This window comes from Lissotriton vulgaris, chromosome 7, assembly GCF_964263255.1.
Source record: "Lissotriton vulgaris chromosome 7, aLisVul1.2, whole genome shotgun sequence".
Classification (NCBI taxonomy): domain Eukaryota; kingdom Metazoa; phylum Chordata; class Amphibia; order Caudata; family Salamandridae; genus Lissotriton; species Lissotriton vulgaris.
In genome coordinates this window covers 466,031,156-466,056,046 of record NC_141695.1, presented here as the reverse complement: position 1 = coordinate 466,056,046, position 24,891 = coordinate 466,031,156, and the positions used below count along the sequence as shown (strand labels likewise).

At 45.5% G+C, this 24,891-nt stretch overlaps 2 protein-coding genes across 2 annotated transcripts in view; one reads left to right on the top strand and one right to left on the bottom strand.

Annotated features, from left to right (window-relative positions):
• ZBTB45 (zinc finger and BTB domain containing 45) overlaps positions 1–11,520 on the bottom strand; it is a 53,487-nt gene extending 41,967 nt beyond the window's left edge. The window contains exons 1-2 of the mRNA XM_086930511.1: positions 11,383–11,520; positions 8,770–10,437 (exon numbers count right to left, since the gene is read on the bottom strand). Of these exons, the coding sequence (XP_086786637.1) occupies positions 8,770–10,327 (1,558 nt within the window). The 5' untranslated portion in view covers positions 10,328–10,437; positions 11,383–11,520. The remainder of the gene's footprint in view (positions 1–8,769; positions 10,438–11,382) is intronic.
• Positions 11,521–17,129: 5,609 nt separating this feature from the next.
• LOC147701876 (uncharacterized) lies at positions 17,130–18,355 on the top strand. Its single transcript, XM_086928719.1, has 2 exons — positions 17,130–18,220; positions 18,265–18,355. The coding sequence occupies exons 1-2, from the start codon at positions 17,130–17,132 to the stop codon at positions 18,353–18,355; spliced, it is 1,182 nt and encodes a 393-aa protein (XP_086784845.1).
• The last annotated feature ends 6,536 nt before the right edge of the window (positions 18,356–24,891 follow it).

Below are 24,891 nucleotides of genomic sequence, written 5' to 3'. Positions count from 1 at the left end.
TTCTTCTAGTAAATCCTCCGAGTACTTAAGGATACTTTGAATTAAATGATGTACTTTAAAATGCTTGGAAAGATGCTAGTATCTTCTCAGTGGGATGATGGGTGTCCGCCCCCGTCCTCCAAAGCGCCAGAATAATCTGCATGAAAGAATGACGGCCCTAAACAACGGAGCTCTTTGATGTTGAAGCCGGCCTGTTTAGGACTTTCCTAAGAAGGAAGGGCTCAATTCAGTGTAAATAACTTTATTGCCACGACGTCTTTCTGCGACTGTTAGCAATGCTACCACTGTATCAGAAATGGATATCTCATGGGCCATGCAGTGCTGGGTGTAGAGAGAACTGCCATGTGCAGCACAGGAGGGAACATATTGAACACAAAATCTGCTACTGTCCTGTGCCCCTGGCCTGGTCCTTGGCTTGTTCCTTCCACATGTGTTAATTAGAACCCTTTTACTTTTTGAAACGGCTTGGGAATGTTTGTGCCCCCTTCTTTCTGACTCTCCAGTGGTGTGAAGGAGGAAATTACCCGGCTTGCTCCTTTGTGCTCGTACATAGCACTTTGGTGAGAAATAGCAGAGGGAGTGGCCGGACCAAAAGCTATTCTTCTACAGCAGAAAACAAAAGATCTGTGAAGCTCGTGTAAAACTGTGACAACCATTCGAATCTGTGAAGCTTTGGAAACACGTGTCAACCCACAGGCATGCCAATAAATCATTGTTGTGTTCTCATGTATTTCCCCTACCTTCTGAACTTGTTCACAAGTGAGTTTACAATTCGGTGGCAATTGTGTCATGTGCGAGTCGAACGCACGCGTGCAAAAACTTGGAGCCAATTTATTTTGAACACGTTTTGCTTTCTTGTTTAGTAAGAAGGACAGGCAGATCGTTGTTGGTGATTGTCGAAATTACTTGCATAATTAAAAGGCGGATTTTATTTACTGGCACATTTTTTCTTTATGAATACATTCTCGATCAAGCTGGTTTTCCCTCAAGCTGGCAGAATAGCTCTGAGAGTTAAAGGTCTGGCTGCAGTCACGTCTTTCAAACTCAGGCGCTCCAACCCAGCAGTTCACCCTTCATAGTCGACACATAAATAATAGGGTTTAGTTTAAAGTGAGTATAAAAGTTACAACAGCGGTATTGTGCTCTGTAGACAGGGGACTATCGTTCACGTTCGGAAACTGGAGCAGACAAACAAGCAGCAATATCGAGAGGTGGTGGGGGCAGGGTGAAGGAGAGTGAGGGATAGAGAGGAGGCGGGGCGGGGAGCCGAGCCGGGGAAGTAAATGCGAGGCATGGCCTGCGGCCGTGAATAAGTGACGGCGGGGGGCGGGGAGAGAGGAACAGATGGCTGTGAAGGGAGAAAGCCCGCTTGCAGGGGGAAGGCTCGTGCATAAGAGCAGGTCACGTAATTGGGATTCTCATGAACTGTTGAAAATCCTCAAATCCTCATCGTAAAAAGTCAGCTTTGTGGATGGATGGCAAAAGGTCTCTCTACGAGACCTAAAAAGGTAAGTGGGGGATTGTGTATACCCGCCATAAGAGGGCCAGATTCTTATTACACACGGAACAAAAGTATAGTCTATTAAATCGAACAAAAGTGTTTTTGTACTGCAGAAATGCTGAACAAACATAAATGAAGATGCTCTTATGAAATAAAATTTAATTAAATGAAAAAGAAATGTATAGAGCGCCAAACATTCACCCGAGAGTGCTAAGGTGGTAGCTCATCAAACAAGACCTGAGTGATGCTGTGGTGGTGCTGTATTGTCCAAACTAGTGGTCTATATTTGAGACTTCAGGTCATGGTGGCTAGTATAATAAGTGCAGAAAGTCCAGTGTGACGGGAAGCTAGTGGGTCCAGGGCCCCACTGCACCCCAATAATGGCTTTTACTTTCCAACCAGTGTACCCAGTTTCCTTTCTTGCTTTTGGTTTCACAGCATCCTTGCTGTACCACTGCTGGGGAGGTGTTGGCAATTTTATGACTAACCATATATTTTCATAACCGTATACGTAATGAACTCATAAGAAATGTGTACAGCTGCAGGTCATGCAACTGTGTGTATGTTAAGGGCAGCTCGTAAATAGCCTGTTGGATTGGTCCTGCAGCTATCTGCACGTCAGATTGTTTCCAAAGGGTAACTAATACTCGCCATCCCGGCCACTGTCACCTGATCGCATTTGCAAACGGGCAAATGGATATATTCCATCAGCCAATACACTGGTGAATGACTGCCCAGTCTACCAAGAAATGCCCTGGAATGCTCACAGCAGGACTGGCATCCAGTGAATTCTTGCTGCCTTTCTCTGCCTTTCATGTCCTGGGTCACTGATGGGTTTTCTTTGTGATGCCTGCCACCGTGCAAATGTGCCTTTCCCTTTGGGGCAAGTGTGGAGGCTGTCATGAGCGGCCGGCGGATGCAGAGAGCTCGGAGAGCTTTGGGGTCTCTATAGCTCTGTCCTCTGACTTTCATTCTTAGGAGGCTGCTAAACAAATAAAAGAACAAACTAAAGAACTACGTTGCTTTAAAAAATATTCTGCCGGAATTATACATAGCACAAACGTGACCCGACGGCCTCAGAGCGCTTTACATGAGCACCAGTTGCGTTACACAAGGACACATTCGTTTTTGTTAGGCACGGGGGATTTGACAAGAATCACACGATGTTGAGCGTCATTGCCGAGACGCGAACCTGGTTCCCCAGGTTAGAGCTCGGCCGCCCTAGCCGTCAGGCTATATCCTTCCCAGCTGATAGTTTATTGGAGCTTTGTGGTGGCATATTGTTGAAGCATCTTAGATACCATTAATAACGATAATAATACGTATAACAAGAGGGCCCTTGAATTAGGTAACAGTAACAACCGTTACACATGTACACAGGTGCAAAGATGCAAGAAACCGTGGAATGTTCTAGAGCAAAAATTTAATGCTATTATTCGTTTTTATTATATTATTGATATTATGATCAAATTTACTGCAGAGACATAGAAGTGAACAGACAGTGAAAGGTAAACAAGAAAAAGAACAGAAGTAGAGAACGGGTAATAGGAGCAAATATGGGCGGACAATGCAGGAAACAGTGAAAAGAGAGGAGGGTGGAGGAGAAGAAAGAATAAAAGATGGAGGAGAGGAAAAAAAGTCGGCAAAGACAGAGATAAAACAGAACATAGAAAGAACGCATGAAAAACAAGCAGCAATATCGAGAGGTGGTGGGGGCAGGGTTAAGGGTAGGGAGAGAAGGCACAGGCTGGACAGGCTGTGATCTGGTGCATTGATGTGGTGTGCAAGGCGGGCAGAAAGGACGGCCTTGGGAGGTGGGAGGAGAAGTATGGAGAGTGGTGCAGGCGGGGGCGTGGAGAAAACCCTCTGAAGAGCGTTTGGCTGCCAGGGGGGCAGAGAAGCAGATTGCCTTCAAGGCAGGAGGCAGGCAGATGGCTCGGGCAAGCTCGTGCACGAGAGCACATGCACTCGTCAAAATCCGGATCGTAAAAAGTCAGCTTTGTGAATGGACGGCATTAGGTCTCTCTACGAGACCTAAAAATCGGCCCCCATTTGTATAATGCCTTTCCTCAAATCACTGCTTCAGCATAATTGCTATAAAAAGAAGGAGGGGGGGGGGACTTAAAAAAATGCATGCATTAGTTTACACTAGTGAAACGCACTGAAAACAAGTGAGGCCACTTCTGCACAGGCCCCCTGCCCCGCTCAGTATGTGCACACATTAATGGGCCGGCCAGCGAGACAAAGGCTGTTGCAAAACGGAGGTAACGAGCGCCCATCTGCCTCTAGAAAGGCCACTCAGACACCCACTGGGCACCTGGCTGTGTTCGAACAATAGAGACAGCGCCCAAATGGCCCACCAGACTGCTAAAAAAAGCAGCCCACAGCAGGAACTCAGACACCGGCCCCTCGGGCATTGCTCGAATGCCCGCGTTACCAATCCGAGGCTGGGCCTGACTAGGGCAGACAGCAACATGTGTGGCACAAACAGTTCCTAGCCAAATCGTGCCTTAGGTACGGTATTTGAAGTACTTGGCCTGATGCAGGCGTGTGTGGGAGAGCTGTATACGTGCATGGTGAATGTGTGCAAGAGGAGAAATGGAGCCATGACGTTTGTTTGAAACCGAAGTGCCTTGCTGTAGTAAATACCGTGGTTTAACTACAGGCCCATTCTCTGTGTCCATGTGTTGTTCCCTGGGCAATAGACCGACAGATATCTGTAGACCTAATTCCTAAACTCCATTGAGGTGTTAATATGTACATAGAGATGAGAGACAATGCGACCTTATCCTGAAGGCACAAGAACGAAGTCCAGACACCCTCTCATCTCTGAGGAGGCCCACTCTCCAAAATGCTCTGAATGCGGAACTTCAGCTTAGTAGATCAATCAGTGCGTAGCATGTCACTTACCTGGGTAAAGATACTTAGACCCTGCTGCCTTTGATTTCCTTTGTGTGAAGTGTGATACGGTTCCGAAATTATATTACCAGGAAAGAAAAAGAAATGCGTGTCTGAATCCCTATTTTCGAAAGATTAGTGTTTCGCAATAGAATTTGTATCATTTTAGCTGTGGTGCAGCAACAGTGCAATGGGCTCTGTTGCAGCGAGAAAAATATGCTCATCTAACTCCCAATTGGATAGTAAACAGCTATAATTTGGGTGCAGTGGCTCCCTGCAACCACTGGCCCCATGTGCCACTCCAGCTGTGCACTATTAACAGCTAGCCCCTTGCATTGCAGTTTTGTGAACCTGGCATGTTTGCCTTCAGCTACATAAATCCGCAAGGAGCTAGTAGTCGAGGTTCACATATTTTAAGCGCTCTAAGTGTAAACTCTCAACACTTTTTATATGTTGCCTAAATTATTTGGCAACCATCAGTTCTAATGGCAGATATTACTGTTACCCAGCTCACTGGTATTAATGTAACCTAACTCAAAAGGGACAATATGATTACCCGCCCCAGTAAAATGCTAGCATGGATTTGTGTGGCCAATACACCAGCATTACACCTTTCATACGTGCATACATGAGAATTTCAAAGAGATACTAACGCTGGAGAACTGTGCTTACAGGGAAGTACCTTCTTTTGATTTTCGCAGTATTTTCTTCTAGTAAATCCTCCGAGTACTTAAGGATACTTTGAATTAAATGATGTACTTTAAAATGCTTGGAAAGATGCTAGTATCTTCTCAGTGGGATGATGGGTGTCCGCCCCCGTCCTCCAAAGCGCCAGAATAATCTGCATGAAAGAATGACGGCCCTAAACAACGGAGCTCTTTGATGTTGAAGGCGGCCTGTTTAGGACTTTCCTAAGAAGGAAGGGCTCAATTCAGTGTAAATAACTTTATTGCCACGACGTCTTTCTGCGACTGTTAGCAATGCTACCACTGTATCAGAAATGGATATCTCATGGGCCATGCAGTGCTGGGTGTAGAGAGAACTGCCATGTGCAGCACAGGTGGGAACATATTGAACACAAAATCTGCTACTGTCCTGTGCCCCTGGCCTGGTCCTTGGCTTGTTCCTTCCACATGTGTTAATTGGAACCCTTTTACTTTTTGAAACGGCTTGGGAATGTTTGTGCCCCCTTCTTTCTGACTCTCCAGTGGTGTGAAGGAGGAAATTACCCGGCTTGCTCCTTTGTGCTCGTACATAGCACTTTGGTGAGAAATAGCAGAGGGAGTGGCCGGACCAAAAGCTATTCTTCTACAGCAGAAAACAAAAGATCTGTGAAGCTCGTGTAAAACTGTGACAACCATTCGAATCTGTGAAGCTTTGGAAACACGTGTCAACCCACATGCATGCCAATAAATCATTGTTGTGTTCTCATGTATTTCCCCTACCTTCTGAACTTGTTCACAAGTGAGTTTACAATTCGGTGGCAATTGTGTCATGTGCGAGTCGAACGCACGCGTGCAAAAACTTGGAGCCAATTTATTTTGAACACGTTTTGCTTTCTTGTTTAGTAAGAAGGACAGGCAGATCGTTGTTCGTGATTGTCGAAATTACTTGCATAATTAAAAGGCGGATTTTATTTACTGGCACATTTTTTCTTTATGAATACATTCTCGATCAAGCTGGTTTTCCCTCAAGCTGGCAGAATAGCTCTGAGAGTTAAAGGTCTGGCTGCAGTCACGTCTTTCAAACTCAGGCGCTCCAACCCAGCAGTTCACCCTTCATAGTCGACACATAAATAATAGGGTTTAGTTTAAAGTGAGTATAAAAGTTACAACAGCGGTATTGTGCTCTGTAGACAGGGGACTATCGTTCACGTTCGGAAACTGGAGCAGACAAACAAGCAGCAATATCGAGAGGTGGTGGGGGCAGGGTGAAGGAGAGTGAGGGATAGAGAGGAGGCGGGCGGGGAGCCGAGCCGGGGAAGTAAATGCGAGGCATGGCCTGCGGCCGTGAATAAGTGACGGCGGGGGGCGGGGAGAGAGGAACAGATGGCTGTGAAGGGAGAAAGCCCGCTTGCAGGGGGAAGGCTCGTGCATAAGAGCAGGTCACGTAATTGGGATTCTCATGAACTGTTGAAAATCCTCAAATCCTCATCGTAAAAAGTCAGCTTTGTGGATGGATGGCAAAAGGTCTCTCTACGAGACCTAAAAAGGTAAGTGGGGGATTGTGTATACCTGCCATAAGAGGGCCAGATTCTTATTACACCCGGAACAAAAGTATAGTCTATTAAATCGAACAAAAGTGTTTTTGTACTGCAGAAATGCTGAACAAACATAAATGAAGATGCTCTTATGAAATAAAATTTAATTAAATGAAAAAGAAATGTATAGAGCGCCAAACATTCACCCGAGAGTGCTAAGGTGGTAGCTCATCAAACAAGACCTACTGGAACAGTTTCAAAACACATCAGAGATTAAACAGCCAAGTCTTCAATGCCTTTCTAAAGGCTAACAGGTGAGTTTCTTCTTTTAATCTCAATGGAAGAGAATTCCACAGTCTGGTCATAACGACCAAAAACCTGCTTCCACCCCAGGAACTTTTTTTTAACCTGGGGACGGTCAGATTATGGGGATGAGATGAACAAAGATGTTGGGCGGGGACAGAAGGCTGTAAATTTTGTTTAAAAAAGGGTGGCCCTATGTCATGTGCGGCCTTAAAGGCGATGCAAAGAGCCTTAAACTCAATCCGTCTCTTCACTGGCAGCCAGTGTACTTCTTTGAGCACCGGTGAGACATTTATATCTTAGGATATTCAACAGCAGACATACCGCAGCGTTTTGCACAATCTGCAGCTTGGTCAAGCACTTCTTCCGAAGGTTAATGAATAATCCACTACAGTAGTCAGCTCTAGATAGAACAAGAGGCGAAACCAACCCACTTTCTGCAGTTCAGCCTGAATAAATGGAAGAATCCTTCTAAACAGTTTTAGTGTTCACAAGGAATAAGACATATCCTGGTTAACGTGGCCTTCGAAACAAAGCTTAGAGTCAAAAGTGACTCCCAAGTTTTTCACCTTATTCGTAGGAGTCAGTAATGAACCCAGCTCTGAAGGTCACATGGCAGGGGACCAGAAATGAGTATAGCCACCAAAAAGTAAGACCTCGGTCTTACTAGAGTTTAATTTCAAACAGCTGGTGGCCATCCAGTCCCCGACCTGATGAAGACAGGTGTAGAACTGTGCAGCAGTGTCAGCAGGTCAACCTGTCACTGAGACTACAATCTGGGTGTCATCGGCATAGGAGATTGCAGAGAAACCCAGAGACCTAATTAGCCTAGCCAGCGGTGCAACATAAATGTTAAAAAGAGTTGGGCTCAAAGAAGATCCCTGTGACACTCCGCATGGCAATGTGAAGTTCGGTGACAAACTCATCAAGCGCCACAAACGGTTGTCTTCCAGTCAGGAATGAGTTAAGTAGCGCAAACGCCTTCCCTTTAACAACAATCCCCCTCAGAGCTTCCAATAATTTTTGATGGTTCAACGTATCAAAGGCAGCAGAGAGGTCAAGCAGCACAAGCGCTGCTTTACCTCCTGCATCAACTGTCTGCCTATTCAATTCAGACGCTGTGAGCAGGGACAGTTCGGTACTATGGTGCTTTCGGAAACCAAACTGAGTAGCATCCAAGAAAGCATGCTTCTCAAAGATGGGAAATGCAAAGAGTCCGATGCTGATGCCAGATGAAAAAGTCTTCTTTAGTAAACCACCGTGACTGGCCTGCAAACGAAGAAGAATGAATCTTTAGTCTGATATGACACCATTCAAGGCTTTCTCCACCATCTTTGCAGGCAGAGGGAGTGTGGAACTTGGACGATAGTTATTGGGATCTGCCCCATCTAAGTTTGGCGTCTTCAGAAGGGGGAGCACAGATGTCAATTTCCAGCTGGTTGGAAATATACCAGCAGAGAACATTCGGTTAAAAATGGGAGACAAATGCAAGGGGAATAGTTCTGGTAAGAGATGGAAAATTTGGGGGGGGGGGGGTATGGGTTCATTGGGGAGCCAGATTTGGTGGACGGAAGAAGATTAATGGTCTCCTGAGTAGTCAAAGAAGTATAAAAGGATAGTTCAGGGAGATCACCGATATCTGGGAGGACTGAGGGGATTTCACTGTTCTCAATAGATGTGGTAACAGAGAAAAAGGTGACTCAGTAAAATAAAATATTTTTTTAGGCTCCCACAAATTGAGACCCGTTTACGGGTCAAACACATTACAATTAGGTTGAGTAAATTAATCAAATCACTGGAGTTGCAGGTCTAAGAACACTTTTATGATTTTCCAAGGCTTGTTATACAACTGGTGGGGAGTTCTTACCTGAATGTATGAACATGTGTTTGGTGTAATTTTTTCTGGAGCTGAAAGTCTTCTGGCAGTGGCTGCACTCGTAGGAGGGCTCTGTGCTACGAGACGGTCCAGGGTTCTGGGAGGGGTCATTCTGTGCTGGACCAGAGGGCACATTCTGACACATCTGAACCAGATTCGTTGTACCTTCTTGCTGGACACTGTAGAAGCCCTGAGCCACCCCCGGCTGACTCTGGTTGGGGTGAGACATGTGAAATTGGAAGATACTCGATGTGCTTGTGGCAACACCAGCTGGCGCAGACGGCTTCATCTCCCGCTGGATAGCAGGAGACACAAAAGCGATTCCCCTGGACTCAAACACACGGGAATTGAATGGAGGGACTGGTTTGAATTCACTGGTCGATGTGGCTATGGTCCTCAGAGCAGGAACTTCCAGGCTGCAGTCTGTGTGGAATTTATCCCTCTCCTCCAGGGAGCTGTCCCTGCTACCTTCTGGGAGGCCCTCCTCACCCTGCCATGGCGGGATGAAGGTTTCGGAGAAGAGATCTTGGTTACTGAAGAAATCTTGCCCTTCTGCTGCAAATTCCAACTGGCCACTGGCATCCTTCCGGTTGCTAGGGGTATTCTGAGCTTTGCTCAAGTCTTGCATTTGCTCAGGTTCCGCGAATGTCTCTGGCTTTTCTGTATTGCTTTCTTCTTTTTCATCTTTCTCCTCTTCTGCATGTGGTCGTTCCTCCTCTTCCTCTTCATCTTTGATTACCACAGGAAATGAGTCAGACAGCTGAAGTCGGACAGGCTGGCGCTGCTTCCGGCTATGGCAGCTTGGTGGGGCCTCCACCTGCTGCAGGTACTCCACAGATGCCCCTTCACCGTCACTAGAGGCAACAGGCTCCACTTCCGGCACCATTACTTCTCTCACCTCCGTCAACTGTCTATGTTGAGAGGAGAGCAGATCTCTTAGTTTGTAACGCACCTCTGAGGCGCAAAGGATCTTGGGGGCCTGAGTCATGGACCCAGACTGAGTGACTGTGTCCATCTCATTGGCCTTTGGAGCAGAGGGGAGAGGATCGGAGTCTCTGAGGGCAACAGTAAATGCTCCATCGATTTCTTTTGGCTGCCTCTGAGATTTATTGGCAGAGATTCGGCTTTGGTTACTGTAGAAAACAGTGGCGCTGCTAGCAGATGGGGGCTTGTTGGCCCGGTTCTGGGAGATGATCTGAGTGCATTCGTCAATCACAGTCTTGATCTGCAGGATGCTTGCAGCAGTGAGTATCTGCAAGGCTTCAGACTGAGCCACCACAAGAGAACCACTGTACATAAACTCCACCAGCTGCTGGACCACTTGTGTGGGTACCACTGGTGGTACCTCAATCTCAGAGTAGCCTAAAAGCAGCTTGTCGTGGAAAAAGGGGCTGCCAGCAGCCAATACACAGCGGTGAGCACGTAAGGTGGCATCGTGTATGTGCACAGTTACGTCACAGAAGTGACCACCCAGGCGCTGTGCATTCAAGGTCTCTAGTAGGGACTTGCTGAAGTTCTGCAAGTGTATATAATGTACGGCCTCGGACATTTCTCCTGCCGGAAAATACGAACAACAATGGAAGGGAAAGATGGGAAATGCAAAGAGTCCGATGCTGACGCCAGATGAAAAAGTCTTCTTTAGTAAACCACCGGACTGGCCTGCAAACAAAGAAGAATACATCTTTAGTCGCTTACAATACCTGGAAACGTAAACTTCTTCACAACAATGTTATTAAACTGTCTGCCAATTTTACAGCCCCTCTAGTCCACTAGCAATTATATCGAACATAGATTCTCAGCTGAATGTGACTCCTGTACCTTCGGCCCTTCGATACTTCTGGGAACCACCTGTCCTCTGAATCCCCTGACGATTCAGTGCAACTATCCACTGACCCCACGAGGGCTGCTGTGGTGATTATGTGCGATTGTTGTGAGATTATTAACCAACTGATCCGCTTGGTAATGACCTAATAGTGGTACCAGAGTTGTCCCCTTTTTTTTGTTCATGGATTTAAAAACCCATCCGTATGTTGTGCCAGACATACATGTAAACAACAACAGCCTCCAACACAACAAAGAAAACCGACTACAGTCTGGGACTGAATTATCGAGTCGTAACTCGGGACACCGATCAGTTAAAAAGCTGTACATACACGAGCTGTCCGGTGCAGTTTTTCGCGGAAAAGCAATGCCACAGTACTTGTCTAGCAATGACAGACTTCTGCACTGATCTAGGGACAGATTTGCCTTAGGTACACTGATCAGATTATATAGTTCGCCAAAAATGTCACCAGATGTGTACCAGACCCTCGTGGACGAGCCCCATGTAAACACAAATAATTCTACAGCAAATGATCAAGGGGGTCTCTCAAAAAATAAACTATCGTCAAATGTAAAACGTTCGGGATATATTACACCATTATCATCCAGGACTCCTGCTGCTGGTCAGCCCTGTTCAAAGCTTAGGAGCAATTACAGAGCAGCATTTCTTCTACATTCATTGTAGTAATTTGTTGATTAGTTATGCCATTGGAAAATCACGGAAATGTATAATAATAATAAAAGCATAAACTGTCATCCGGAGCCCTCTGCTGCCCACGGTACCTCCGTTTTCTTTTACCGCTCCCTCCCACACACTGAAATGTTATGCATAAGATCCACGAAACACCAGCCACTTCAACGTAATATCTGCTGTTCATTAGTGATTTTAACGCTTGATATATCGATAATTTCAGCACTTCCGGGTCGCATGACAGCCAATCCTAGGGCTGAACATATTCAGATCATTGTATGGGAGTGGGCGGGATATGTAGAGATCTGCGATTGGAGCCTGGATGGAACCTTAGCCAACCCTAGTGCCCTACATATAATTCCTAAATGCTGATTGGTTGTTGAGTCCAGACTTGCGTCTGTCCGAGGTCCTTTGAGGTGACAGACTCTTGAAATCACTGTCAAAGACAGCTGATCACGCCCGCCTGTCTGCTGCCTACATTCTTGGGGCTCAGGTCGAAGCCCTCTCACCACTTTGAGCAACACACATTGGTGAATGCATAGGTTTCGCCTATTGATAAATGATAATGTTTTGTTGTTGTAAGTTGTAGCTTAGTGAGCATTTTTTATTTTATTTTTTTGCAGATTTATATACACGAACATGTGCACCAGTTACGTTACACGAGCACACCTTCATTCAGCGACGGCTCGTGGAGGGAGTTACGGTGGGGCAGGAGGGTGGGGAGGGGGAGGGGCAGGGTGGAGGTTGCTAAAAACCGGCATATGGATAATTGCAGGTAAGTAAACAATTTAATTAATAAAACGAATTTCGTAGTGCGCCTTGCGTCGCAAAATGCAATGCAGTGCGAGCTACGAAATTCGTTTTATTAATTAAATTGTTTACTTACCTGCAATTATCCATATGCCGGTTTTTAGCAACCTTCACCCTGCCCCTCCCCCTCCCCACCCTCCTGCCCCACCGTAACTCCCTCCACGAGCCGTCGCTGCCTTCATTATTTGGTAGGCGCGGGGAAATTACGTGTTTGCCCAGAATCACAGGATGCTGAGCCACACCGAGGCTCGAACCCAGTTCCAAAGTCGGCAGCTCTAGCCGTAATGTTACACCCTCTCCCCTATTGTGCAACATGTCACTGAAACTTTGTTAAAGTGTTATGAATTACAATTACAATACCCTAATGGAAATAAAAGGCAGTGGGCAGGCTGTCATACAATTTACTGTTTTTAACAAGAGATAGGTACATGGTTGAATGTTTTCGTAAGTAATGCATAGATGACAGATGGAGCAGATTATAGCGAGATTGGCATAGAAAGAGGCGATGTGTTGGTTATAGGGCGATATTCCATCACTTTGATGTGTCATATTAGGTAGACACGTGCATCACTGGTGTGAGTATGTCAGTCCGGAGACCACTTGAATCTAGTTGACAGCAAATGCTTAAGGATTACCAGATGCAGAGATTGTGGTGCGTTTTGATGATGTTGATGGTAGTGTTGAGGAAGACAATTCTCAGAGATTTGAAGGAGGCATTTAAATCATGGGGAATGAGCATGTGATAATTTATGTAAGAAAGCACCTGACAAAAAAAACAAGTGTGCACACCAGAACTTCCTGATCAAGTATGTACCATGAAGCCCTGTTAGTTATGAAAAATGGATGAAGAATTTGGACACTGGGAATTGGAACAGTACTAGTTAGCACACAGTACACTTTTTTTGTCACACTTTATCGATTTCAGCAAATCTTGGTTCTCCAAAGGAGAGATCTTGCCTACAGATTGAAGCGATCATAACACTTTGAGCGCCCAACAGTAATCTAGCCTCCATTATGCATCACACATCAGATGGCCTACGACTAGCTTGGTGCATGAAAAACCCAAAAGAGTCACTAACTGCTTTACTCAAGTCACACTTAAAGAAATTTCTCGACTGCTTAGCGGAGAGTGCACAGGATTCTATGGCTCCACACCATAATAGGCTAATACCAACAATCAGGGATTCGATGTTCAAGCTAATTCGTATTTCAAACACAGACCCAAGATGGTTCGAAGGGGTTTGTTCCCTGGCAAACAGGAAGCTGAAAAAACCCCTAAAGGCGCGCCTTAGGAATAAGACCAACATATCCCTGGCATGCACTGAGTGCAAAATTGCACTTACAAACAGGAAGAGGGAGGGATATAATCAAGACTGGGAACTCTTGGAATACGCATCCCGGGGAAAGGACAGTAAATTCTTCTGGGACTTAGTTAAGTTAATTCGATCCAGAAATTCCTCTATCAATCCCCCTCTCCAAAACAACATCTCAGGTGTGAACTAGTTTACCCACTTTGCCTCTATTTACCACAATGAGGACGAGCCAGTTATGTTTGTTATTCTCCTCAATAGATTGCAGAACTCTCCCCCACTTTTATAAACTTTGCAGAAAGTTGAATCGGCCATCCATCACAGTAAGGGTGGGAAAGTCCCAGGCCCAGATTGGTACCGATGGACTTGTTGAAATCCAAGCCTGAAATTTGTAGCCCCCTTATTAGGAACACTTTTAACAATTCCCTTTCTACCACTATTCCCCCCTCATGGTCTACCGAAACAAGTGTACCCATATTTTAAAAGGGTGACTGTATGCGCCCAAGTACTATTGACCTATTTGATTTATCAACAGCACTATTAAATTCATAGGTAGAGTCAATTATGATCGTTTGGTCGAATGGGAACTGACAAGGACATCCTCCCCCTTTTCAATGTGGATTTCGGCTTAAACTAGGAACCAACGTACAATGTCTGAATCTGGCCTGACCATTTCAAAATACACCAAGGCCAAGCTCTCCCCCATCTACTTAACTTTCATGGATCCCTCCACGGCCTTTGATTCAGTAAACAGAACCAAACTTTGGTTAATGTTGCTGGATCAAGACATGGACCCTCCCTATGGTGAATTTCTTATACTAGCTGCATTCAGACCTTTCAGCCCGGGTTCATTTAAATTCTCTTGGGGAACCTTCTTCTGAAATTCCCTCTTAAGAGTGGAGTGAGGCAGGGTTGTATATTGGCACCTTTATTATTTATTTTATATATCAACTGATTAAAAGCCCATTTATCTACTTCCCACACAGACATACCCAGAATTGCTGGCTCCCCTACCCCTGCTTTACTATATGCTGTATGCTGATGATGCAGTATTGTTAGGCCGCACTCCAAAAGGACTGAGACATTAGGTGGACTGTTTTGTTTCCTTTATGCACAATTTGAATCTAAACACCAATTATTCTAAGTTGCATATCATGTCCTGTGGCCCAGGCAGACTAAGGCTAAATAAAATTAATATCATGCTTTGATGACTGTTGAGAACTTTTGTTATTTAGGATTAAATTTCAGTTCCACAGGCTCATGAAATCATCATCTTGCTCAGGCTAGTGTTAAATTAATCAAAACTGCGGGCACAGTCTTCAACCTCATTAGACCGCATATTAGGGCGACTGTGTTTCCACCACTGAAAGTTAACAACTCACAGTGCATCAGTGTAGCCACCTACGGAGCTAGAGTATGGTGTTTCAATAAATGTTGCTCTCTTCAGGCAGAGGAAAACCGCTTTTTGCAACAGTTGCTAAGTACACCGCCATCCACTCCGAATCTCATTACCCACCTTGATTTAAACCAGGGTTTTATTGAGGATAGCATTCAGCTGGTGCCACTTTTATTATGAGCTAGTGTTTGGTTGAACCCCGCCGCTAAACTCTGCAAAGACATTACATCCGATTGCCTGACGCTGGATAAGGCACGCTCAATGCCATGGCTGAGTTATATAAGAGATACTCTTGGTATCCTCTGTATATCCTGGTGGTTTACCGAACCCAGTCTTATTCCCAAAAATGCCAAGATGGAAGTGAAAACATTATTTAAGGAACACAGTGCAAACATTAGGCTCAAACATGACATATCTAAACCCCTGGTATTGTTTTATTATAAAGCAGCACTTAGGGCTAGATAAACCATGATGGGCTAGTTTGTCAGAATTTTACGTTCACCATAGCTTAGTATATACAGTTAGCAAAGGTGTTTGGTTTACTTTTGGGGAATAGCAGGAGCGCATGGCGGACCCTATTTGAGGATTTTGTTCTATCTCATCTTCATGCTCTTCCAACTGTATCCACTGCTTATAATACTATATTGGAGCTCCGATATCTGCCTTTGACTTGCATTTTTTCTGCTAACTTCAAGTATGTTTATTTGATGTATTATTTGTTGTAGTGTTAAACACCTAAGTCCTTTATGCACTTATTTTTAACAGTTTTTAATGTACGATTATTTTTAAACCTTTATTTCTGATTACAGCTATGTGCAATATTTTTATGGCTATTGTTTTTAGACAAAATAAAGTTATATTTAATCGAATTGAGTTCAGCAGTGTATAATTGGAATTATAAAGTGTAGATTGCCGCTACGATCGTCTGACAGCAAGATGGAAGGATCAAAAGGGAGTAGTGTAATTAGGTTACAGTTCATAGTGGTAAATGTTTGAGAGGCACTTTCGCTTTAAACTTGTTACACCAGGCAGTTGCAAATTAATATTTTGGATAATCTGAAATTACAGGGTATAGCCATTAGTAATGTTGTACTCACTTGCAATTCTCATTTGAATATCAGTTGTTGGTAATTTGGTCTCAGGAGAAGGGTGCCTGCACGTTTCTGACCCACTGTCCCCATTACATCAATCAAGTGAATCAGCAAAACGTAAGTTGTGAGCACCTTTTTAATGCTCATGCCTGGAGAGGAGGTGGCTGCTTGGTAATTCCCGCCGGATGGATTGGAAACAGTACTAGCAAGCCTCGTAGGTGTGAGAAGTAGTCATTCAAGGGTGCTCGAACTTACATTTGTTTGTATCGCAAGATAACACTAAGAGAGAGGTGATCAGCTGTGGTCCGTGCAGGTAACAGCGGTGGGACTGGATAAGGGGGGATTTCGAGGGATGATGCAGAGGGAAAATTAAATAAATAATTGATTTTCCCTCGGCATCGCCCTCAAGAAATTCTATTTCAGGACAGGAGGCTCCGATTATGCTATACTCATTTCATTATTAGAAATGCCCAGCAGCCAATAAAACACATAAAAACCACGATACCCATGAACACTTGGGTAAGAACCATAGAGTCTGCAGTATATAAGGCCAGGTAGATAGTCACACTTCCTCTTTCTTTGTTGCTCCGCAGCCAGTTAAGTGCTTTATTATTACTTACTTACATTTTGCTGTGTTTTTGCTTTTATTCTAATTAGCGATGTGCTCGCGCTCTGTGCCGTGCTGTGTTCCGCCTTCCCTCGCGTCTGTGCCGCTTTTCCCTTTATTTAATTTCTGCGGCATTGCGCGGCTAGGAGCGTGTGTTCACCTCCCTGAAGGTCCGGGCGCCTTGTGTCCGTGTCCTGTGCTTGTGGAGTGGGAGTTGGGGGTTGGAGAGGGCTCGCGCTGCCGGCTAGAGCTCCTCTCTATATTTTGAGGCAGCCAGTGTCCGCGCATGCGCGGTGAGGATTTCCGGCGCTCCGTGTGTCTGACTGGAACCGGAGCTTCAGAGAACGATGTCCCTTGAGACTAACACGCCCACAGCCTCAAATTTAACCCCAAATTGGCGCCGGTTGCTGGAAAAAGCTTCCGGCTTGATAATTTGACATGGGCTCTGCCTATAGTGCTTTTTGATAGATGGCAATCCCTCCCTCCACCTTTTAAATATTTTTTTGGGGCAGTTTTTTCTGCTTTCCTTGGCTTGCTGTGGGGTTTTTGTCACTCCCCCTGACTTTGGCCTTTGGCACATTTCTATTCAGTCATCTTGTGGGCAGAATTACACTATTGGTGTACGATGAGTGAATATTACTATGAAAATGATGTTGCTTTTGACGAAGAGACCTCTGAGTCTCTTGAGCAGGATTTGGTGGAAGCCCTTGATAGGGGTGTACAACATTCCATGAATAAAGCACTGGTTCGTGCAATTCATCCTCTGAAAAGACATTTGAGTCAATATGCTCAACAACAAGGTTGGGTTCCTGCATCGCGTAAATCTTCCAATTCCCTTGGGAATCCCCATGCTTCAGACTTTCAGCGGTTAGCTAAGTCTCTGTCCGCTGCCAAGTCCACATCTGCGGCAGCTGACGCTGATAGTGAGGACCAGCTCTCCTCATCTTCCTCGGACCACGTTCCACCACCTCCAAAGAAGAGGAAGTGCAAAGAACATTTTGTGGATGCCCCCACTCATCCTCCAGTCCTCACCTTTGATCCCACGGACATTGTTCACCCCAATTCAACAGCGTGGCTCCCATCCCCGGCGGTGGCAGAGTATGTGCAACAGCACATCCGTCAACCTTTTGAGAAGGAGGTCTGTGCACGTCTCCGTTCGGAGTGCCCTAGACCGGATCTGGCGGACAACTTGGCAGACACACCAGAGGTGGATCCCACCATGGTGACTTATCTTCGCAAGTTTGCAAAAGACCCAAAGAAAGGTCTGGACCGTTCATGGCGTTCGTGCCAGGACAAGGTCCTTGATATGCTGGGTCCCCTTACAAACATTTTGGATCTTGGCTTCATGGCCAAAGAGTCATCTGCGATGGTGGATCCGGATGAGCTTATCGAGTGGGCTCAGAGGGCGATTTGCCAACTTGGCAACGCCAATTGCTCGCTCTCCAGTGAGAGGCGTGGGTCTATCCTTCTGAAACGCGACCGTAAACTGTTAGAACTTTCCACCTCCGAGTCGGGCCCTGCTGCACAGGGCTTACTTTTTGGTCAGCCATTTTTGAAAGAGCTGACCCAGTTTGTCCATACCTTTAGTGGATTAGACAAAGCCCAGGCATCACTCAGACAAGCTTTTCGTCCGGTTTTCAACAAGGCCGGACGAAACAGGGGACGCTCGTTCGGCCGTGGTCAACAACAACCCAATCAAAAAGGTTACCAGTCCCACAGAGGAGGAAATAAAGATTCCGGCTACTCCCAAAAGTCAAACTTCTATCCCTCAAGGAAGGGCCGCGGACAGTACAAAAAGGAACGTTCCGGTGGACACTCCGGTGGATATCAAGATTCCGCAACTTCAGGTGAGCCTAATTCCTGCATGCTGTGTTGTTCTGGGGGGCAGGATACGTTTTTTCCTAGACAATTGGCGCTTGAGCTCCAGCGATGCATGGGTGCTGGAGACGGTCCAGGGGTACAAAATGGAGTTTTATCAGCCCAGTGTCAATCCCATCCTCCTTCTCCTCTTTGTTTTTCCCAAAAAGATCAAGTGTTCATCACCGAGGAACTCAAGTCACTTCTCTTAAAGGGGGCGATTGTTCCAACCGTGCGTCATCCACAGGGGTACGTCAGCACGGTCTTCCTAGTGGAGAAGAAGGGAAGGGGCTCAAGATTGGTGCTCAATCTAAAGGAGTTCAACGGAGGAGTGGTCTACAGACACTTCAAGATGGAGGGAATCCATCTGTTGCGGGATCTTCTTCGCGAGAAGGACTGAATGGTTCGTCTGGACCTCAAGGACGCATACTTGTCCATTCCCATCTTCCGCCAGCATCGCCGCTTCCTCCAGTTCCACTGGCAGGGGACTTGGTGCAAGTATCAAGTTCCCCATTCGGCCTCTCGTCAGCACCTTGGTGCTTCACGAAACTGTTGAGGCCGGTCGTCGAGTCTCTTCGCAGACGAGGTGTTCGGTTGATCATTTATTTGGATGACATCCTCCTTCTGGCGGATTGTCCACTCAAACTGATGTCTCACCTGGAGTGGACCATAGAGCTCTTGCAATCCCTCGGCTTTCAGGTGAACGCTCAAAAGTCTGTGTTGCGCCCGACTCAGGTGATAGACTTCTTGGGTTTCAAAGTCAACTCTCTTACATGTCAGCTTCTATTACCCAATCAGAAGATTTGGTATATCAAGAGGGAGTTGGCTTCCATTATTACGAAACCGACTGTCATTGAGGTCGTTAGCACGAGTCGACGCTCACTTGACTTCTTCCCTTCAAGCGATCTTCCCGGCCTGCTGCATTACAGAGCTTTGCAGTGCCTGAAAATTTGTCATCTCCAGAACAGCCTCAGATATTCGGATCAAATTCCTCTCTCGGAGGACGTGAGGTCGGAGATGCAATGGTGGCTGGATCATATGGAGGCTTGGAATGGCGAGCCCTGTACGGGTCCACGCCAGAGATGGTGATCGACTCGGATGCCAGTCGTTGGGGCTGGGGTGCCTGGTGCGGCCCGGTCTCGACGGGGGGGGTCGGTGGTCTCCCCAAGAGCTTTCCCTCCACATCAACTGTCTGGAGCTCCTGGCGGGATCCTCTGCGATTCGTTGCCTCTCTCCCCTTCGGTCCAACTGCTGCATACTTCTCCGCATAGACAACATATCGGCAGTCCGCTATATCAACAAGCTGGGGGGGACTCGGTCGCGGTTACTGGCGGAGATTACCAAGGATTTTTGCCACTTTTGTCTGCAACAAAAGATCCCGGTTATTGCAGAGTATCTCCCTGGTTGCAACAATCTCATTGCAGATTGGAACTCAAGGCATCTGAGGGACTTCAGCGATTGGAGGCTTCATATTCGCGTGTTCCGTCATCTTCTCCGGACCTGGGGACAATGTCAGGTAGACCTATTTGCGTCCCGCTCCAACTCTCAGCTTCCACTGTTCTTCAGTTGGAGGCCAGATCCGGAAGCTCTAGCCACGGATGCCTTTCTCCAACCGTGGCCGACAGCGCTGTGTTATGCCTTTCCCCCGTTCATGATGATCCCCAGGGCCCTGGCTTACACGAAGCGCTACCAAGCGAAGTTGATCTTGATTGCTCCTCTGTGGAGGGCTCAAGCGTGGTTCCCGGTTCTCCTGGAAATGGCTTGTGCAGTGCCGGAATCTCCTGCTAGATCCTCTTCAGACTCCGCATCCCCTGATTCTGTCAGGCTCTCTCCTTCTTCTGGCGTGGCGGATTTCGGGGAACGCTGGTCGGTCCCAGGCCTTTCTGCGGACGCTTCCAGATTTATCAGTGACGCCTGGTCTCCTGGTACCCACAAACGCTACAGAGGCTCTTGGAAGCGTTGGAGTGACTGGTGTGTTCAACGGCAAGTTGATCCAACATCGGCTGATGTCTCTGTGATGGTCAATTTTTTGGCCTCACTTGCTTCATCTGGTTTGGCGTATCGCACGGTGAACAACTTCCGTTCTGCTATTTCTGCAGGTCACCTCCGCGTGGATGGTAAACCGGCGGGTGAACATCCTTTAGTTGCTAAATTGCTCAAAGGTATCCGCCTTGCGAATCCTCCACGTCCTAAATAAGTTTCATTATGGGACGTGTCTATTGTTTTGCGTTTTCTGGAGGCTTGGCCCGTCAATTCTTTGCTGTCCCATAAACAGCTGTCAGCCAAACTGACTTTGTTGTTGTGTCTAGTTTCCTGCAAGCGGGTGTCAGATGTTGTGCTTTAGATCTAGCCGGGCATAGTTTTACTCCTAAGGGCGTCTCTCTAGGCGTACCAAGACCAATACTACGTTTATTTCTTATTTGTCCTTCCCCGCACATCCTAACCTTTGTGTCGTTCAATGTCTCAAAGATTACGAAGTAAGTACTTCTTCTTTTCGTTCTGATATGCAGGGTCAATTGTTGATTGCTTTGCAGTAGCCCTTTCGCCCCGTTACCCCGGCTACTTTGGCTCGGTGGGTACGTTGGCTCATGGCGGAAGCTGGAATTGATGTGTCGGTGTTTGGGGCTCATTCAGCACGAGGGGCTATGGCTTCTAAAGCATTCTCGTTGGGTGTCACTTTGTTTGATATTATGAAGGCAGCTGATTGGTCCTCTGATTCTGTTTTTAAAACCTTTAACTTTAAGCCTATTGATCATGTTGCTTCTGTTGTGGTGGATCAGCTTTAACCAAGCATAATCGGAGCCTCCTGTCCTGAAAATAGAATTCAAAATTTGCAAACATACGTGACAAGAATTTTCATTTCTTTCTTCTTGATTTGAGTCCGAATCCAACTTCCTATTTGTAGATATACTATCCAGGAGAGTGGTGATGTTACTTTAAGTTTGAAGATATCCCAGTCCAAAATTGATCCTTCCGTCAACAGTTCCCCCCACTTTGTGATCCCTGCGTCCAACAGGACTCTTTTGGCTGTGTTGGCTTCTTGTGGTGCTAGTCCCGGTAGGTCCCAAATTGGGGCATGTTCGGATAAGTGTCCTATCCCAGTCTTAGATTTTATTTGAGACCATTCTTTTGAACTACTCAATAGTGTCTTTAATCTGATTTTTTTGAAAAACTTCTGGTGGCCGAACTTGAAGAGAAAACCATTCACTGGAAGGTTCGAACCCAGTAGCATTGCCTTGTACATAAGCCCATTTGCATTTTCCCAGGGGAGCTTAAGTAACATCCTAGAGTGGGTCAGATGAAATGCCCAAGCATAATATTCCAGGTCTGGCAAAGCAAGCCCCCCTTTTTCTCTCCTCCTTCTCAATTTTTTCCAAGCTAATCTACTGGATTTATATCCCCAAATGAATGAATTAATATTTTGCTGGCATTTTGCAAGCTGCTTGGTATCAAAGATTAGCGGAATGGAATTAAAAATGAAAGTGAATTTCGGGAGAATACTCATTTTTATCAAACTAGTTCTCCCATAGATGTTAAGCTGGAGAAAAGACCAGGCTTTCATCAGAATTTGGGATTCCCGGGAAATACGGGCTAAGTTGTTTTGAGCCAAGTGATCTAGATCTTTAGTTATTGTGATTCCGAGGTACCTCATTGAGGATTTTGTCGGGAGTTGAAGATTGTGAATATTCCAAACCATTATTTCGTTTTTTCCTGCGTTAATTTCGTATCCCGAGAATTTCCCGAAGTTTTCCGCTTTCTTTATAATGATGGGGAATGCCATTGTAGGATCTGTTGTATATATGAGTATATCATCGGCATAGAGGCCAATCTTCTTTTCCCAGCCCGAAAAAGTGAAATATGGAATGTTGGTATCCTCCTTGATGGATTGTGCAAACGGTTCTACATATAAATTAAAGAGAAGGGGGGAAAGGGGGCAGCCCTGCCTTGTTCCTCGACTGATTTTAAAAGGAGTTGTTCGTGTACCGTTTATTAGTAGAGATGCTCTAGGGTTGTTATATAGTAAGCCTATGGTCCTACAAAATTTGGGTCCCAGATGGAATTTAATCATTATTGAATTTAGGTATGCCTAATTTACCCTATCGAACGATTTCGAACGAGTCCTTTAGAAAATATCCTAGTTGAAAGACCAGCTGGAAAAAAGGAAGTAGCACTCTTCTATTGGCATATTATAGAGGATGGAGAGCGAGACTTTAACCTCCCGGAAAATCTTTGGGGCGCGGAGTGAGAACCAGATAGGGGAGATATTTGGGAGGAATCTTTTACCCTCCTCTATAAAATCGTCAAGCCAGCATGGCTGAGGCGCAATCATTTCTTCACACTTCATAGAGCGTATTACTCTCCTAAAAGGCTGTCGAAATTCCAAACAGGGAAGTGCTGCAGTAAATGCTCTTTACCAGCAGCGTCAAATCTGCATATGTTTTGTGAATGTCCGAGCATTGCCACTTTTTGGCATGAAGTTAGAACAACACTCAAATCTATTCTTAGTGTCACTATCCCGTGGTCATGGTCTTTGATCATTTTCGGATTAAATCACAATATCAAGGGATCAGAGAGAGATTTTTTGTTTTATGCCATCTTACTGGCTAGAAGAGAAATTTGTAAAAATTGGATTAACATAAATCCCCCAACACATGCAGAGTGGCTGTCTTCATTATATGCAACTTCGAAGCTGGACCTATCTAGAACATGCAGCCCTCGATCTCTTAAGTTTTGTCACCTTTTGATTGATTGGAGGAGGGATAGTTAGCCAACCCGGGTTTTTTTTTTTTTCCCCCGGGTCCGATGATTAGGCCTAAAATCTCTCTGTCCAAAAAGGGTGGTATCGTACAGTAACTGGACAACTGGCCGAACTGGTCTGAAGCGAGTATGTCTATTCAAGCTCTGCTGGAAGCGCGGAGGCCGGCTCTCTGGGCACCTGGAGCTCAGCATTGGGCTCCTAGGTGCTATGGGGGGGTCGGTCCTCGTGTTTGAGAGGAAAAGAGCACAGTTGGATCGACTTTATGGCTAATGAGGACAAAAAAAAGAAAAAAAAAGATTTTTCATTTCTATTAAGGACAAGGAGGCGAGGATTATCCCACCCATTGTTGTATACATTATTGTTACTGTACACGTGTTCAAGATTTCCTTGCTGTTGACATAATGCAATGATCTTGTTTTTCTACCCGCCCTTCTTTTATGATCATCTTGCACAGACTGTGTATTACGGCTTTTTTTGTCTCTTATCAGGGTCTGATCCCAAGTGATGATTCTTCGTGGAGGCCTGGACTTCCCTGCCTGCTCCTTTGAGGATTGTGGTTCCTGTCTTCAGCTTTGACATTCAGAGGTTTCCTTGCCTGTCCTGGATTGGTGATGGTGTTTTACCTTGACTGACTTTCCATGTTAATTTTTCTGGTTATTTGAACAAACTTTTCTCATCAAAGAAAGAGGAAGTGTGACTATCTACCTGGCCTTATATACTACAGACTCTATGGTTCTTACCCAAGTGTTCATGGGTATTATGGTTTTTATGTGTTTCATTGGCTGCTGGGCATTTCTAATAAAGAAATGAGTATAGCATAATCCTCGCCTCCTTGTCCTTAATAGAATTGAAAATTCTTGTCACGTATGTTTGCAAATTTTGAATCCGCCTTACATCGCCCCACCGTGGGTACCTGCACGGACCGTGGCAGGAGGTTACCAAGGAGCGAAAGGCATAATTTTGAAGGCGATGTAAGTAATAAACACCCTGCCAGGGTGCAGGTTCTGATAGTGTATCATGGTGGACTTGCCTAATGATTGAAATTGCTTTACCAATGGGGTTCGATTACGTGAAGCTGTGTGACACCCATGTCTCGTTCTGCAACACAATGCTGGTGGGAAGACAGTGGCGCGATCTCCAAGCTTGAAGTAAGATGGAGTACTTGCATGTGTGAACTGATGCGCTCATGCTGGTATTAATTACAGGTGCGTCACTTGTGTCTAAAAATACTTTAGTGGCACAGTCAGTGTGGCGAGAGGAGGAAGCCCTTCACCAGAGATGAGTGCAGACTCAAGATACCAGGGAATGTTATAGTGTATTTTTGCGGTCCATTTTGTTTCAACTCTGTTTATGAAGAAAAAAAACGGGGTTTTGTTTTTATAAATAGTAGTCGTACATACATCTATTGCTGTATAAGCCTGTCAGAAAGCGGTGTGAGTAAGCAGGGCATCGGCCAGTATATGCCGTACCTGTAACATTTAGTTATCAAACCTCACGTAGTACACAGCCGACAATAGTGTCTCACTGGTAGAAGTACAGGTTAATTGTGTTGAAGAAAATATATTCCCTAAAGTATAGTCTAGTTTGCTGAAATAAACATAAAAGCATACAAAGCTGCAAACTTTGAATACAGTTAAGTAAATGTACAAATATCAGACATTTTCAGTGCTTCGGAGGTTAGAAGAATATCCTATACAGCATCAGAATACAATTGAAACAAGACGTCTATGTTCTGCAGTGTAAGGTAAGTGAGAGTAGAGAGCCTAACAAG

Excerpts from the sequence above, each read along its gene's own strand:
- LOC147701876 (XM_086928719.1), top strand. The coding sequence starts at position 17,130 with ATGAGTGAATATTACTATGAAAATGATGTTGCTTTTGACGAAGAGACC. Across the intron at positions 18,221-18,264 it reads CAAAAAGGTTACCAGTCCCA|TCTATCCCTCAAGGAAGGGC; the intron begins CAGAGGAGGAAA and ends AAAAGTCAAACT.